The following is an 18,208-nucleotide window of genomic DNA, read 5'->3' as shown; positions in this document are numbered from 1 at the left end:
AGCTTCATTAAAGAGGTCAACAGTGAACTCGAAATTTTGGAAAATTAACGCCTCCGTTATCACAGTATGTACAGCAAGGTAAGGAAAGAAAAGTGGTATAAATACACAGTTACACTGTAATTTCCATAATATGGTTATGTCTAATAGCAGCTCAGGCTGTTTAAATCGTAAATCAGTGTGTACATTAAACAAAATATAAAAGGTGGAAAAGTTGAAGTGATCTCATCAAAATTAGAGAATTGGATGTCAGTGAAGCACTTGACTACTGACTATGCTCCAGGCCTGTGAACGCGTTACATAGACCCAACTCAATTTTAGTAAAGTCGTTAACTAAGCTCAGACATGCACATATTTCAAAGCAAACTTAAAAGTTCACACCAACGTAGTTGCCAAATTCATCATTTTTACAACGATTCAACATTGTGGAACGTTGAATTTGTGCAACTATGGTCACTTCTCTCAACTGAATCGATGTAAAAGTTAATGTAAAAGAATCGATGTAAAAGTTAAGTAAGTTTGTAAAGTTAAGTATAAAATTTAATTTACGTTGCTGTGGATTTTCTGAGATTTGGTTTCTTTTTTCTCTGAAACTCCACTACTTGAAGAATGTTTGGATAGTTCTCTTGCTTCTTCGCAGCAAAAATGAAATTGGCACTGAGTTGAACGGCTCTTTCTGCACAGTCGTTGATGACATTGAGAGATTTAACTTTTCCCTTTGAAGTTGTATACGATTCAAGTTGGTTCTATTGATCAACATTTCCAACAATGTGGCATAATAGAATCATACTTATTTCGAAATCTTGTTAAGAGTGTAACCGGGAGATCTGGATGCTTAGATCCTTAAATCTTCGAACACATGCCCAACAATTACCTCGCCGATGTGATGCCGACATCATGACCATAGCAATGCTCGCCCCAATCTCTGCTGGATGGTAGCACATCCAGCAGTCACATGGCCAGTGTTCCTGGCTGTAGTATCAAATACCATGTTTATAATATTATCTGTGCATTCCCACAATGTCAGTAAGGTCATGATATTGTCAGCAATTATGTCCCCGCTGCGCTTGACAGTCTCCGCTGGGTAGAATGGAGTTCCTAGCAATTTTGTTGCTGTGAGTCGCTCTTCCATGAAATTTTTGTTTTCCAAAGTCATCATAATTTTTGAGTCCCAGTGTAAAGAGGCACTCATTGGCGGTGTCCAGTTGCTTTTAACTGATGCAGCGAATTCCTGTCCAACTAAACCTCGAGCTCTGTCAGCAGTACGAAATGGCAATTTGTGACGAATCTCCTCTAGCTTCCTCTATAAATGCTTTCGTAAAAGCAGCTTGCTGAGATGGCGTCATTTTTAAACGAATAGCAAGAGATGCCAATCTGGTTGAGCGAAGGATGTCATGTGGTATATGAGAAATGGTCCATTGTCGTACAGTACGACGATGTCTTCTTGTGGATGAGCTACCTTCTGATGAAGTTGCTCCTTCCAGAGTAGTATCTTCGTCAGTGTCGTCACTACTGCTATCAAGTTGCGCCTGTGAAGAGGCAGCTTCGGTTTCTTTCATACTTATCTCTTTTATCCGAAATTCATTATCCATCCGTGCTCGTTTGCGTGAAATCTTGCAAGCTGAAGCTTTATCATAGGAAGGATCCAAATGATGCTTTTCGGTTGCTTTCATCGATATAAAAAAGCAAGATCTTCAGGATTTTTTATATTATGTTCCACATTAGGAGGCCACAGCTGACAGGCTTTTTTTCAGATCAACTTGATTTTTCTCAAGTTTAGCGACAATTGAAGGCTTTGAGCGACGTTCTAAAGGTATTTCACGCAGCTTCGCATTACTCTTAGCAAGTGCAATTAGCTTTTCACATGCCTTTTTGTGGGTGATCATTGGTACACCAGCTTTACTGTAAAAAGGGATGATTTTGTCAACGATAATCTTAGCAATTTCTCTTTTAGTCTTTAATGATGACAAGCCTTCACTTTGGTGAAATCTATAACAATGAAGCACTTGCTCGTTTCTATCTAGCTAGCTTCGAAAAACCATGAACCAAGCGTAACACTGACAGCAAACGAATCAAACAACGGTTATTTCAACTGCATATTATACAGCGACTAGTTTGTTGATTGTTCAAAGACAATAAAACATTGTTACATACAATCGGCCAGATTGCAGGGAAACTCCAAAACGTGACCGACGGATATTGACAAAATAGCTTTAAACATCAAACTTTGACTTGGATGTTGACCCCCTTAACCAACTCCGATTGACAAAATATTTCACATCCTGTGTTTTTTTATTATTTGGAACAAAATTATCCAGGGCCGATCAAAAATTCCAACGTCGAGGCAACTGATGCACTCTAGCAGACAGTCATAAAGTTTTCAATTTGATTTGGGAAAGGTGTTTGGGCCTAGGTCAAACATTTGCTGATTGCTGCAATCTGAAAGCGATTTTAGTCTAATTTTTAGAGCAGAAATAGGGAAAGTAATCTTCTTACCTGTGTTATTTCAGCTTTTGAGTTTGAACAAATATTAGCCTGTTTATTTTGAAATTCGTGTTTCGGGAAATATTCGTGGTTAGTGAAATCTCTATACTAGACTAAATTCTTATTTTACTGTTTGGTGGCAGAAGTGGTTATTTTACAACCAAAAAGCTGAAGTGGGCCCGGCACCCAGAAGGGGGTCCTGTACTTTACCATCTGGCAGCTGAAAGGGCTATTTTAACGTCTGATGGCAATTCCTTTAGATCTAATTATATTAAGATCTTGATAATGTTTGAAGTCGCGGGAATTTTTTTAAATACGGACCCCTTAAATATTCCGGGCCCGGGTCCAATGGTACCCGGTCAGTTGGTCGACAGGACAATTGGTCGACAGACATTTGGTCGACAAGACGTTTGGTCGACAGGACGTTAGGTCGACAGAAAGGTTCATTTTAGGGTTAGGGTTAGTTAACTAACCTTAACCCTAACCTAACCCTAACTCTAACCCTAACCCTAACCCTAAAATGAATCGTTCTGTCGACCTAACGTCCTGTCGACCAAACGTCCTGTCGACCAAACGTCCTGTCGACCAAATGTCTGTCGACCAATTGTCCTGTCGACCAATCGACCGTACACCAGGCAAAACAGAGCAAATTAAATCAAATATAGTTATTACTATCTGAAGCCTTTACAAATTGTTTCACCTAACGGATCATCAGAAGGTCTTATTCAAATGGAATCTATTTGAATCTTATTCTATCTGAATAACACTTTCTGATGATCCGTTAGGTGAAACAATTTGTAAAGGCTTCAGATAGTAATAACTATATTTGATTTAAACTTTTATTAATGTTTATCAACACGATTTAACCTTCTGTCTACCCTCTGTCTATCGTTTTTCACATCTATCGTTTTTTTCACCGTTTTCACCGTTATGTAAATTTTAAATTATTTGTTTTGGGTAAAAAATCAGCTTCGATGATGAAATTAAAGCTCAATAGAAGAGAAAGTAACAGATTACAAAAGTCACAACTTATAAACACTGAAGAAAAACTAAAAATGCACGAAATTTAACCAACAAGTCACACAGTTGCGCAAGGGTGGCCAACCAGTCTAAGAACCTCATTTCTTACAGTGCACACCATAAAGAGTAACCGCACTTCAGTGAAGTGACTTCACCTTGTCTCTTCCTCTCATACACACCTTTGTTCAGTTACATTTGTTGTGAATGTTACACTTAATGTTACATTCATTGCAATGAAAATGACAGAAATTTAGGAGTCATGTTTTTACTTTGTGTGCCAGGCTAAAGTATTTTAGGGGCTTTTGGCAATTCTCGTCTTAAACGATCTTCTTTAAATCTGGCTTGTATTCCGTTGTTGTCAATCAAAAGTAATTCGCTCGCATGAGTGTCAGCCAAAACTGATCGATGCTTTGATTTCACTTTGTTTAGGGTAGAAAACAATGATCATTCTTCTCTTCCATAAATAGTTTTACGACATCTAAAAGCTGAACAAAGCGATAGAGTAGGCTACCAGGCTATTTTGCAGAACAGTGTAGCGACAGGTCACTTGGAAAGCCTTGATCCAGCTCAGTGATGAAGTTGGAGCTCCATTCGTGGTAACTGCAGTTATTTTTGGTATGGGCAGATTTGCTTTTGCGAATGAAGTGATCATTGTATGTTTCACATCTATGCCACGAGTACTCTCTTTTAACCCTATCTTAGTACGAGCTGTTTTCGTACACGGAGAGTACGCCACGGGCTATCTTAACCCCGTTCTAATTAATTGCTAGTAACGGGAGCTATGAAAATCACAGAGCCAAAATATTTTACAAGATAATAGCCATGTGTATTGTGTATCCTTAACGCGGGGAGAGTGTTTCAGTGCCTCGATGACCTCTAGAGCTGTACTGGCAGGAGCATCTGCTCCTGGTAGGGTCACCCATGCCAGGTTGGTCGAAAGGTAGAGGCCAGACAAAACGTAGTCCCTCGACCAGGGCAGGAGAGCCCTCTAGTCCAGTAAGACTATCTCCTAGTGATGGTGTCACAAAATCAAACCACTCTCTTCCAACCTGCCATGAGCCAGCATGGAAGCAGTACGGCTCGTGAAATCACATGGAATAATATGTCAACCAATAGTATCGCAACTAAGAGGAGGCTACCTCCGGATCCTCGCATGTCGACCAGGAGGGCACATCAGCAGCCCCGGACTGATGTGACAGTTACGACCAGGGGTTTGCATCAGCAGCCTCGGACTGATGTAAGACAAGTGAACAGAGGAAACAAGAAGAAAAATAAACAAATTTTCAACCTATGCACAATTGCACATACAACCCAAGGACAATCAACGACTTAAACAGTCACGCACTTGAAACAATGTTCCATGAGCTCGAAAATGTGAATTGGGATGTGGTCGGCCTAGCTGAAACCAAAGTCATGAAAAGCCAAATTACAACTCATAACACCTCTAATCACAAACTGTTCCTATCAAGTAATGAAACCTCTCGATCTAACGGAGTCGGCTTCCTGGTACACAAATCCTATGCTCCCTTTGTGGAAGGATACCAACCTATATCTGACAGACTTGCTGTGTTACGTCTTCAAGGAAAATTCTCAAAACTAGTTCTCATACAGTGCTATTTCCCTACCTCATCCCACCGCGATGAGGAAGTCCAAGAACTATATGACAAAATCGAAGCTATCATTGACAACGTACCAAAAAGAGATCACCTCTTCATTATGGGAGACTTCAACTGCAAACTAGGTCAACTACATAAAACATTTCCGTCATCAAATGGAAAACACACTCTGGCGACTGGAAATACAAGAGGCGAACTACTCGGCCAGTTCTGCGTAAAAAACAACCTCCAAGTCACTAACACATGGTTCCAAAAGAAAAAGAAAATGTTGTTTACTTGGACCTCTCCTGATGGGAAGACAAAAAACCAAATAGACTTTATCCTATCACGCACCTCGTCTTCTAGACTAAACGTCCTGAACAGCTCTACCTTGAACACTCCCGACATATCAGACCACAGAATGATACGTACAAAATTCAGAATAAGCTTCTCATGGCCTCAGAAGCAGAAGCGGAAACCAATCCAGAGACCCCACCTTATGAAACAAGAAGAAGTCCCTGAACACTTCCAAGTAAATTTACAAAACAGATATGCCACTTTACAGCAAATGACAGACCCAGAGTCCATTCAAGAAGCTATAACCGCAGGACTACGGGAAGAATCAGAAGCTGTTCTTCCCAGAAATATGCACCAAGACCAACCGAACTGGATGTCGCAACAAACTAAAAAAGCCATCCAATCTAAACATAAAATTAGAAAACAACATGGATCCTCATCTACTCAATACAAAATCGCTAAATCTGAGTCGAAGAAGCTCGTGAAAAAAAGACCAAATGAAGCAATTAGAAGATAAAATCGATGAACTCAACACTCTACCTCCACACAAAATCTATTATGCTGCCATAAAGAAACTTAAAACAAAACCTAAAAACATCAGTTGGGGAATTAAAGATGCAAAAGGAAACATCCTCACGAGCAAAAGCTGTATCCTCGAACGATGGGCAAAATTCTATGAAGAACTCTATCACGACAATCCGCAACAGATACTCATCGATGACTCTGCCTCTGACGAAATCCCATCTATTTTAAGAAGCGAAATATCTAATGCTATAAGCAACTTAAAGTATGACAAATCTCCCGGCATAGACGGCATTTACTCGGAATACCTCAAAGCAGGAGGCGAACCTCTAATCACAGCACTGCTTCATCTCTTCAATTCTATCTTAACAACGAAAAAGATACCCAGCAATTTTAAAGAAGCTCTAATAATTGTAATCTACAAGAAAGACAATAGACTCGACTGCAGCAACTACCGTCCAATAAGTCTACTCAGTCATGTATACAAACTCTTTATCACTATCATTGCGGCACGCGTAAAAAATGACCTATATGCATCCCTCCCCCCTACACAAACAGCCTACCAACCAGGAAGAGGAACAATCGAGCAAATCTTAGCGCTGGAACAAATCATAGAAAAGTCTATTGAATTCAACAATCCCGTTCATATCACCTTCATTGACTTCAAAAAAGCGTTTGACTGTGTTAAATTACCCTACCTTTGGCAACTTCTGGATAAAACTTCCATCAACAAAAAATACATCAATCTCTTGAAAGCAATGTAGGACGACTCTAAAGCACTAATCAAAACAGACATCGGAACAACCAGACGAATTGATATTATAAAAGGTGTTAAGCAAGGAGATGTCTTGTCTGCTATCCTGTTTTGCATCGTAGCGGCTGCAATAATCTCAGAAACAGAAATTAAGTGTACAACTGGATTCACCATCGGCGGTCATGTAATATCCAACTTAAGCTACGCAGACGATATGGCCATTTTGAATAATTCTAAACTGAAAATGCAGGAATACCTAGATGCTCTGTCAAAAAATGCTGCTAAATTCGGCCTCCAAATAAATGTGTCCAAAACCAAATGTATGACAACCGACAAAACTAACAACACACTCAATCTCACTTTCTATGGAAAACAAATAGAACAAGTACCAGAATTCATATATCTTGGCCACCGACTATCCGCAACCAACGATGGAAAGACTGCAGTGCAACACCGAATTGGCTTAGGCTGGGCAGCATTTGAAAAGAACAAAAAGATTCTAACATCCAATAGACTCCCAATCAAACTAAAGCAAAAATTTTCAACACCTACGTTTTACCAGTCGTGCTGTACGGTCTAGAATGCGTAAATTGGACATCATCAACGATGAAAAAACTCACTACCTTCCAAAACCACATCATGAGAAGCATGACCAACAAAAGGCTACTTGATCACACAAAAATAGAAGATCTTCTAACTATGACAAAACTACATCAAATTGCAGCAATAATAAAATCAAAAGTTTTAAAACTGTTCGGCCACACTAAAAGATCACAATTCGGAATCAGCAAAGTTTGCACAGAAGGCAAAGTAGAAGGAAAAAGAAAACGTGGCAGACAACCAAAACGATGGCAAGACAACATTCAATCATGGACCGGACTCCACTTGACGACACTGGGCGAGTTGGCTCAAAATCGCCACTCTTGGAAACAAATAAGCCATGTTGATGCGCAATCTGCCGCAGGCGGAGATAACGACTGATGATGATTGTGTATTAGGGTGGAGTGAAAAAAGAAAATTTTGATTTTTGCTCTGTAATAGCGATTAAAAGTTGTAGTGTGGCTTGACTAATTAGCTTTGCAAATTTTAGCGTTTAAAATAAAGTTTACGTCTACCCCAAGCAATCGTGGAATTATCGTCACGCTCGACTGACTTTATGGACACAATCAACAATCAAGGTTGCCAACTTGGCTAGCGTATCTATGGTAGGCTATTATTGTACGGTTTGGGCTTGGCGAGTGGTGGCTTTTGAGCTCCTTTGGAATATTTTGTTTGGCGTATATTTCAAGTTTTCACAGAATAGCCTACTATGAAAAATCAAGACAATAATCTTTCTTCACGTAGGTTATCCAACTTCTGTTTCATGATCGTTGGAACTATCATTTAAGCTTATTTCCAGTGACTCATTAAAGCTTGTTGTAGGCAGTTTACAAACCTGAGATAGAGGGGCGCCGGAACAATTTTAGGACGAGAGTTTTAGGATGAGATATAGCGATAATGCTGGGCAACTTGTTCGTTTTCCCGCTATTAGCCATGAAAGTCGAAATGTGAGACAGATGAATAATTGCAATAGCTTGAACAAGAAACGAAAGGTAAATGTCGCATTCATAGCATCACAATCTGTTGCAAAGTATAAAATGTGTCCACGGGATAATTTGTGTAGGCCTACTGTAGGCGATAGGCCCTATAATTTGGCTAAAAGCGAACAGCAGAAGTTGTTAGCCTATATTGCAAAATTTGCTATAGCTTACATGACCTTAAAATGGCACCATTGCCCCCCATCCAGAGAAAATTTGAGGGCAGGGGGCATCCTCCCCCCTGCTGAGACAGCTTCAGTAGCATCACGGATCCAACCGCCAAACCAAGACAATTTTAATGTATGGTACACACCATAACTAGGCTACCAAATGCTATAGCACAGCTTTCGGTAGCCAGCAGTAACTTTCATTTTGGTAACACTTAGTAGATTAATTGAATAAAACTTCAGCTTGTCATGGAACTACAGCTCCAAAAAAGGTCTTTACCTACTTATCAATTGTTGACAGGCTTGTTGTTAGGCATTGTCGGAAATTTTCAGGCATTTTCAGGGGTTTTCAGGCATTGTAGAGTAGCTACTTTCAGGCATTGTCTAGGATTTCCAGGCATTGTCGATCATTATCAGTGGTTGACGGGTTTGTTAGGCATTATAGAACATTTTCAGGCATTGCCAAACATTTTCGGGGGTTGTCGAGCATTTTCAGCGGTTGTCAGGCATTGTAGAGTAGCTACTTTCAGAGATTTGTTGGAAATTTCCAGGCATTGTCTAGGATTTCCAGGCATTGTCTAGGATTTCCAGGCATTGTCGATCAATATCAGTGGTTAACAGGTTTGGTAGTCATTATGGAACATTTTCAGGGATTGTCGAACATTTTCAAGGATTGTCGAACATTTTCAGGGGTTGTCAAGCATTTTCAGGGGTTGTCAGGCATTGTCGGTAATTTCAAGGCATTGTCTAGGATTTCCAGGCATTGTCGATGCTAGACAACCCATGAAAATGTTCGACAATGCCTGACAAACCTGTCAACCACTAATAATGATCAACAATGCCTGGAAATCCTAGACAATGCCTGGAAATTTCCAACAATGCCTGAAAGTAGCTACTCTACAATGCCTGACAACCCCTGAAAATGCTCGACAATCCCTGAAAATGTTCCATAATGACTACCAAACCTGTCAAACACTGATTTTGATTGACAATGCCTGGAAATCCTAGACAATGCCTGGAAATTCCCAACAAATCTCTGAAAGTAGCTACTCTACAATGCCTGACAACCCATGAAAATGCTTGCTCGACAATCCCTGAAAATGTTCGACAATCCCTGAAAATGTTCGACAATCCCTGAAAATGTTCCATAATGACTACCAAACCTGTCAAACACTGATATTGATCGTCAATGCCTGGAAATCCTAGACAATGCCTGGAAATTCCCAACAAATCTCTGAAAGTAGCTACTCTACAATGCCTGACAACCCCTAAAAACGCTCGACAATCCTTGAAAATGTTCGACAATTCCTGAAAATGTTCCATAATGACTACCAAACCTGTCAAACACTGATATTGATCGACAATGCCTGGAAATCCTAGACAATGCCTGGAAATTCCCAACAAATCTCTAAAAGTAGCTACTCTACAATGCTTGACAACCCCTAAAAACGCTCGACAATCCTTGAAAATGTTCGACAATTCCTGAAAATGTTCCATAATGACTACCAAACCTGTCAAACACTGATATTGATCGACAATGCCTGGAAATCCTAGACAATGCCTGGAAATTTCCAACAAATCTCTGAAAGTAGCTACTCTACAATGCCTGACAACCCATGAAAATGCTCGACAATCCCTGAAAATGTTCGACAATCCCTGAAAATGTTCCATAATGACTACCAAACCCGTCAAACACTGATATTGATCGACAATGCCTGGAAATCCTAGACAATGCCTGAAAATTCCCAACAAATCTCTGAAAGTAGCTACTCTACAATGCCTGACAACCCCTGAAAATACTCGACAATCCCTGAAAATGTTCGACAATCCCTGAAAATGTTCCATAATGACTACCAAACCTGTCAAACAATGATATTGATTGACAATGCCTGGAAATCCTAGACAATGCCTGGAAATTCCCAACAAAGCCAGAAAGTATAGCTACTCTACAATGCCTGACAACCCCTGAAAATGCTCGACAACCCCTGAATATGTTCGATAATGCCTGAAAATGTTCGACAATGCCTCACAAGCCTGTCAACCACTGATAATGATCGACAATGCCTGGAAATCCTACAGAATGTCTAGAAATTCCCAACAATGCCTAAAAGTAGTTAGCCTGCTCTACAATACCTGAAACCCCTGAAAATGTTCGACAACCCCTGAAAATGCTCCATAACCCCCCAAAAAGCCGACAATGCCCGACAATGCCTGACAATGCCCGACAATGCCTACAATGCCTGACAATGGGTATTTAGAGGTACCCTCTGTGACTGTGATTTGTTTTCAATCGCCAGAATCTCCATAAAGCAGTCCATGCGGAACGAGAATGTGACGTCATCACAAGCAATCCATACGTCAACTTGAAAACGAAGAAAGTTTTATTTAAACAAAAACCAAAAAAATATATTAAAAATAAAGTTGTTTTGCTATGCCAAGTTTGAAGTCAATGCATACAGCCATAGCTACGCTGTTAGCCTTCAAACATCGTTACGCACCACTGAGTTGCATATCTATATGTAAGATATCTATGGTGAAACCATCGCATGTGACGTCATATAGGATATTTCTTACGATTCAATTAGTTCATTTAAGCCTGTACACGCCAAATAATATAATCGTTAATATGCAAAGAACCATCAACCACGATCATTTGATAATAATTTGTGCTGAATGTCGCTTTAACTTACAGGACAGATGTAGCTTAAGTTCAAAGTTGTTTAGTAGCAGATTACTATTACCCAGCAGTGTAGATAATAAAGAATAAGCATTTAAAATCAAATCAAAATATAGTTATTACTATCTGAATTCTTAACAGTCTGTTTCACCTTAAACGGATCATTAGAAGGATCTTATTCAAATAGATTCTAAATCAAAGTAGAAGCATTTAAAATCATGTTCATGTTCTATTTGAATAAGGACCTTCTGATAATCCTTTTTTCAGGTGAAACAGGCTGTCAAGATTTTAGAGAGTAATAACTATATTTGATTTAAAATCATGTTCATGTATGTTTTGTGCTTCCAATGCTTCTTCTGGTGCTCTATGTGTCATTGGTTGTGATGGTACAAACGTGAATACAGGGAGCAAAGTAGGGGTGCTGCGAATTCTTGAAAAGCGCCTGAAAAAGCCGTTGCAGCAATTTGTATGTCTGTTGTTAATGAGTTACAACTGAGTAGGCTTACCATACGTCCCGTTTTAGGCGGACAGACCCGCTTTTTAACGTCTTGTCCCGGTGTCCCGACCGGTCAGCCAAACGTCCCGCTTGGGCGTTCAGCCAGCATAATACACGAACATTACCAATTAGCATCAAAAAATGCTTCGAAGAACCGCGAAGAACCAACACAAGAGCTCTATTTGAAGTTTGTTCATGGGCAGTTGAAATGTTTCAACGAGACTATTCCAAAGTTAGAAAAGGAAAACGCTAGTGCCGTAGATGTGGCACATGTTCTGTCAGAGCTAAAGCTAAATTTACTTGAAAAGAAAGAAAACAACTTCATCCCATCTGCAGCATTGACTCTCTTAGGCAAGCTATAAGAAGCAGGCGAAGTAAGCGTAAACTTGTTTACGATAAATGCTTGTCGTATCTGGACCTTTATGATGGTTTTTATAAAGATGTGCTTCCTCATCTTTGGATCAACCTACACAAAGGAATATCCTGGGTGTGAGTCTACGGAAAAGACCAACATGATGTTTGGGAAGCAGGTGAGCAACAACAACCCTCTTTTCGACGAACAAGTAGGCTACTAGTGAAACGGCACCTGTCTGAACGTTGTAAGGAAGAGAGCTGGCAAAATGCGTCTTTGGAACAAAAGTGGGTCGAGATGTTCAAAGAATTTGAAAAAAAATGCATACGCGTTTCAAACTTTCAAAAGCTGGTGGAGTTCATATTTTGTTTACCCGGAACATCCGCACCCCTTGAAATAATTTTTTCCATCATGAAGAGCATGTGGTCTGAAAGCAGAAGCAGGATGCTGGAGCAGAACGTAAAAGCCGTTATTACATGTAAAATCAATACTGATTGGTCCTGCTCTGACTTTTACGAGAATGTAAAATTGAACAATGTCTTTTTGAAGAAGGTGTTATCTACAGAAAAGTATGGTTGGGCGAATAGCCTAAGTAAATTCGTAAGTGCTTGTAGGCTACGCAGTGTTGGATAAATTCAGTGCAATTGGGAGTTATTTATCGACTTGAAAACCGCAGGCTATTTTATTATTCTTTCTTCGCTTTTGCTTTACAGAAAAAAATCTAAATTCGAATTAGGCCTATTTTGTAAGTTATCGTTAACGTCAATTCCTTTTTATTTTTCGAACTAAAACCGATATTTCGACAGAGAATAGCCTATGCGTATGAACTCTCGATGACAATATGGTCAATGAAGACAGCCGGGAGGGCTTTAAATGTAGGCCTATGTAATAATATCGAAAAATGTAGGCTAAAGTTAAAAAATCACGGCTAAGCGGTCTTGGTCTTTGGAGGCGTCCCGTTTTGAAGTCACAAAAATATGGTAAGCCTACCACTGAGGCACTTAATGCATTACCTTGATGGAGTTACATCTGGTCCACAAAGTTTTTTTGGCTCCATTGGTAAAAAACTTAAAGACTGTGACAGTCAACCAGGCGCTGAGTTTCAGGTTGTTGATATTCAACTGCTTTCAATTGACGTGAACTCAATGTACAGACCAGCAGTACTTGCATGACATCTGTAAAGCAATTAGCTCAGGGCGTTGTGATGCCAAGCTTGCCTAACATAATTCAAGAAAGATGAATCACTCCAGATGGCTGACAACAGCCAATCGCACTTTGAGGCTTTATGTTTCACATAAGAATCCCTGTGAAAATCTGAGAGCGTTGGTGGAGTACATTGCCAAGGTATACGCTCCAACGTGGTTTGCAGTGAAAACGCAAACTTCCTGTACTAAAGGAGCTAAACATCTGTTTCACGTAGTTAAAAAGTCGCGCTATCTTAGCGATGAACTAAAAGCAATAGTTGAACCTGTTATCAACCGAAATGCCTTCTTTGCTCACCAAGAGAACTTATTGCTGTGCATGTTGGTAGATGAACATCTGCACATCAGAAAATTAACACTGCGGGGAGGATACTTGGTGCCAAAAAACAAAGTCATGAAGATTCCATTCGTCTCTTCAAAGTTCCAGTCTTCAACTTTGAAGCAAATGAATACATTGAACTGATTGATTGGCAGCATACAGAGAGATATGATCCACCGCTAACTCGAGACATACCGGACAGTCAGTTAATGTCCTTCATTCAAGATGCTGCAGCTCCAGAGCTTGAATTTCCTAGCTATCCGTGTCACACGCAAGCCATGGAAAGGTCCGTTCGCCTCGTTACTGAAGCAACATCTGCGGTGTGTGGGCAGAAACAACGGGACAGATTCATTCGAACTAGACGGCAGTCAAGATTAAAAATGCCTGTATTCAATACAAAACGGGAATTTTTGGCAAATGGAGTGCTTAATGAGAGTTAAACTCTTGTAAGTTGGCAGAGAGGGCGCTTGTCTCCCTGAATTTGGGTCTTATAAACGTTTCTTTCCTTATGAAAACGATATTTCAAATATGTTTCTTACCTTCGGGCGATAATGTCTTTTTCATCCAATTTTCTTCTAAGTAAACCAACATTTTTCCAGGACTATTTTTTTGCACTTTCGGCCCGAAATTATTGCTAAGTATGCCTTGATAATATCTTTAATTGCAACGTTTTCGCTCGTGCCGCCCAAATTTACTTCACATTTCATAAATATACTTAGCTACGTTGCACTCGTTGCAGCTCACAAGATGAAATTTGGCTTGAAAGATGTTTGCACCGCCTGCAAATTTTCTGCCAACGCCCATGAATTATATAAGCTGATTTTACAATATTTCTATGTAAGGCTCGATTAACCATGAGGCACACGAAGCACAGGCCTCAGGCCCCTTGGTTTTGGGTGCCCCCAATTATTTTGCATTAGTACCGTAGGCGTATGTAGTGAAAGTTGTTGTGCCAGTGTGTGCACAGTCGGTAATTTTTAAGTAACGATTTCAAATTGTGTAACGATTGCTAAATATAATTTTAAAATAACATGTTACAAGTGAGGTTTTACAAGTAGCCTAATGGTACTGTAGTATAATAATCCCTGCTCATATGCCATAGAAATGTAGTTTTACATGATTATATACATCACATGTTTCCAGTTAGCCTATAAAATTGGGAAGAGGCTATTTTTAAACACTTATTGCCATGGGTAAAATCAGGTGTTGCTAGAGTTATGATTAAAGTTAGGAAGGGTTAATGTAAGGTTCGTTGCCCAGGACCAAAAAAATTTCAAAAATACAAGTTTTTATTCTCAACAGCTTTATACTTTTCTCAAATTAGGGCAGAATTCCTTATCTGGCAACGCTATTGAGGCTATTTTTACACTGTATAGTGTAAATATAGCCATAGCCATAAAACTGGTCAAATGTACCAGATAATTTTACGTAGCCTACAAAAGAAAGTAGTTAGAACTTAGTATGGCCTAGTAATTATTATTCATACTCACATTTCTCTACTGCATTTTCAAATAACTGCTAATAATTTACTAATAATTGTAATAATTGTAGACTAAATCCTGGAATACGATTACTATTAACGATGGCAAGAAAACGCGATTATCCAAGTGAAGCGGAAAAAAGGAAAAGAAGAGCTGACAAAGCTGAGCGTGACAAGAATATTTGAAAAACAATGCCGTCAATTACATCATTTCTTCAGAGAGAAGTTCAGGTTGAGTCAAATGTTAATATTGGCACGTCTGCTGCTGAAGCAGTTGCTGTTGTTGCTGATGCATCATCACTAGATGTTAATTCCAGCAATGACGCAGTTCATGGTGTTGTTACATCAACATCCAGCGTCTCCTCACCAGCAGCTCACTCTCCTGATAATAATCGTTCTAGTCCCAATATTTCTTACGGTAATGATATTGGAAATTGGCCTGAAATAAGTACGTCTGACATGAAAGAATAGTGGTGTAGTGTTGGTAGTAAAGGCTGCCAACATTTACATCATTTTCAAAATTTTGCACCACAGCATGACTTGAACAAGACAAGGTACTGCAGTTCTTCGTTATTTTACCACAATTGTATGAATGGTGAAAAAAACGTTCGATCATGGTTGTGCTTTTCTCCTTCTACAGGAAAACACTATTATTTTGTCTGCAATTTGTTTGGTCGGCAGACACATAATAGTCTGTCATCAGGCGGTTTGTGCGATTGGAAAAATGCTGCGCGAAACATAAGTTTACATGAGAACTCTCACAGTCATAAAAATGTATTGCTTTTATATACTTCCTGGGCCAAAGAATCGGCCCAGTTGATCAACAGTTGCTAAAACAAACTGATAGTGAGCGTGAATATTGGAAAAATGTTTTAAATTGTATTATTAATGTTATTGGATTCCTGGCTGAAAGAGGTTTGGCATTTTTTGGAGATAATGAAACTATTGACTTCTCTATGAATATTTCTCCAAGTGTTCATGGTCTGCAGAGTATCTTGAATGTGTGTGAAGAATATGCGCTTTCTAACGATGTCATTTTTAACTGCAAAAACTCATTTGCTATGTACTTCCAAACCAATCACTTAAAGAGCGGGGAAACCCAAATTAACTTTGCGAGTTTTTTGTTTCAGCGTGATGTCATTGTGTACAACATGCGTTTTAGCAATAAAAAAATCCAAATTTTGTTACCCTCGTCTCGCTAAGGCCGCTTTTGTTTGATACCTGTTTGCGAGGTCTCGTTGCGCATCAAGCTGTGATTCTGTTCACTGTGACGTCACAAGGTACATATAGTTCTGGCCAAAAGTTTAAGACCAGACTTGATTTATGACGATTTTTGCATTACTTCAAAATACTGCATCAGATATAAGATGATGCATAAAGATGATGCAGCTGAAACAATATATGATGCAGTATTTTGAAGTGATGCAAAAATCGTCATAAATCAAGTCTGGTTTTAAACTTTTGGCCACAACTATATGTACCTTGTGACGTCACAGCGAACAGAATCACAGCTTGATGAGCGCGAGACCTCGCAAACGGGTATCAAACAAAAGCGGCCTTAGCGAGACGAGGGCAACAAAATTTGGATTTTTTTTGCTAAAACGCATGTTGTACACAATGACATCACGCTGAAACAAAAATCTCGCAAAAAGTTAATTTGGGTTTCCCCGCCCTTTAAAGCTAAATTTGAATCCAATTGTACGGCTCAATGGAAGTGAGATCAAATTCGTAGACAGTGTCAAATATTTGGGTGTTTTTCTTGACACGGCAATGTGTGACGACAAGGATATAAATCGACAAGTGCGATCAATCTACTGTTCTGCCAACAAATTAAAATCAAAATTTTACAAGTGCTCCAGTGATATTAAAAATGTTCTATTCCGTTCATATTGTACTCCAATGTATGCATGTCATCTGTGGGAAAATTATCATCAACGTGACATTAATCGCCTGCGTGTTGCCTTCAATAATGCGTTTAGAATTATACATAATTTGCCTAAACACTATAACGTACGTGAACATCAAGTCTTGTGCAACATTATAACATTTGATGCATTACTTCGGAAATATGTTTTTTCTTTTGTTGGAAGATGCGAAGTATCGTCTAACTCTATTGTTGCCTCCTTGATGAGGTACGACTGCCATCGTATATCAAATTACCGTCTTCATTATAATAATTCTATGTATGCCGTTATCTAGTTTTGATGGCTGCCATGTCATCTGATTGTTGTTATCGTTCTGAATACTTTCAGTTCTTCTAACTTGTAACACTACCGTACCATTGTCTGTAAACTTGTAACAGTTGATCGCCTATTTAGTGAGATTTTGTGTATTTGCAGTTTGTGTATTATTTCGTTGTTGTTGTGTTTTGGATATGGACAGCTTTGTCTGATGCAAATAAATATTATTATTAATGGAAAATTTTTCGGCATCATAGAGCTTTTAGCACAATACGATCCTTTTTGGCTAATCACATCAAATTGCATGGAAACAAAGGCAAAGGACACACATCTTATATATCCTCGACCATTTGTACCGAATTTATTTCACTCATAGGGAAGAAGTTGTTGGATTCTATTCTTGAGCAAGTACAATCTGCTAAATATTTTAGTCTTTCTGTGGATTCCATGCCAGATATAAGTCACTGTGACCAGCTTACTGTAATCGTACGTTACAGAAAAAGATCCAGTTGAAAGGTTTTCAACTTTCATGGAAAACACAGGTCATACTGGACGAGTGAAGCGTGCCCAAGGCAGACAAAGATTAACTTACTTAAACCAACAAACCGACAAAACTAGCACCAACATACACATAGTACACGCGGCAAACAACAGAGAATCTTGAAAACTTTTCATACAAGAGGCAGTCAATGCTTGGAATCAAGTGCCACAATAAAAGAAGAAGAAGCATGTGTGGGATACTTTAAAATAAAATAAAATATAGTTATTACTATCTGAATCCTTAACAGCCTGTTTCACCTACACGGATCATCAGAAGGTCCTTATAAATAGAATCTTTAGATAAGTGTGATACTTTAGATAGCATTACAGCTGATGCTTTGTGCAATGCTGAAACACGTACTATAGCTAAAGGGTTAGATATTGAGTTTGGAGAATTAGAAACTGTAATAATGACAGCATTATGGGATGTCATTCTTTCTCGATTTCATGCAACAAGCAAGTCTTTGCAATCTGCTTGTGCTGACCTCAATACTTCTCTGTGCCAACTGAAATCTTTGAAAAACTTCATTTTATCCTTCAGAAATAATT

The 18,208-nt window shown here is 39.1% G+C and overlaps 1 protein-coding gene across 1 annotated transcript; it reads left to right on the top strand.

The window, feature by feature from the left end:
* Positions 1-4,854: 4,854 nt before the first annotated feature.
* Positions 4,855-5,910, top strand: LOC145781837 (protein CFDP2-like). Its single transcript, XM_082593520.1, has one exon. The coding sequence runs from the start codon at positions 4,855-4,857 to the stop codon at positions 5,908-5,910; it is 1,056 nt and encodes a 351-aa protein (XP_082449646.1).
* The last annotated feature ends 12,298 nt before the right edge of the window (positions 5,911-18,208 follow it).

The sequence above is a fragment of the Aplidium turbinatum genome, chromosome 1 (genome assembly GCF_918807975.1).
Source record: "Aplidium turbinatum chromosome 1, kaAplTurb1.1, whole genome shotgun sequence".
In the NCBI taxonomy this organism is placed as follows: domain Eukaryota; kingdom Metazoa; phylum Chordata; class Ascidiacea; order Aplousobranchia; family Polyclinidae; genus Aplidium; species Aplidium turbinatum.
This window is presented reverse-complemented; position numbering and strand designations above follow the sequence as displayed.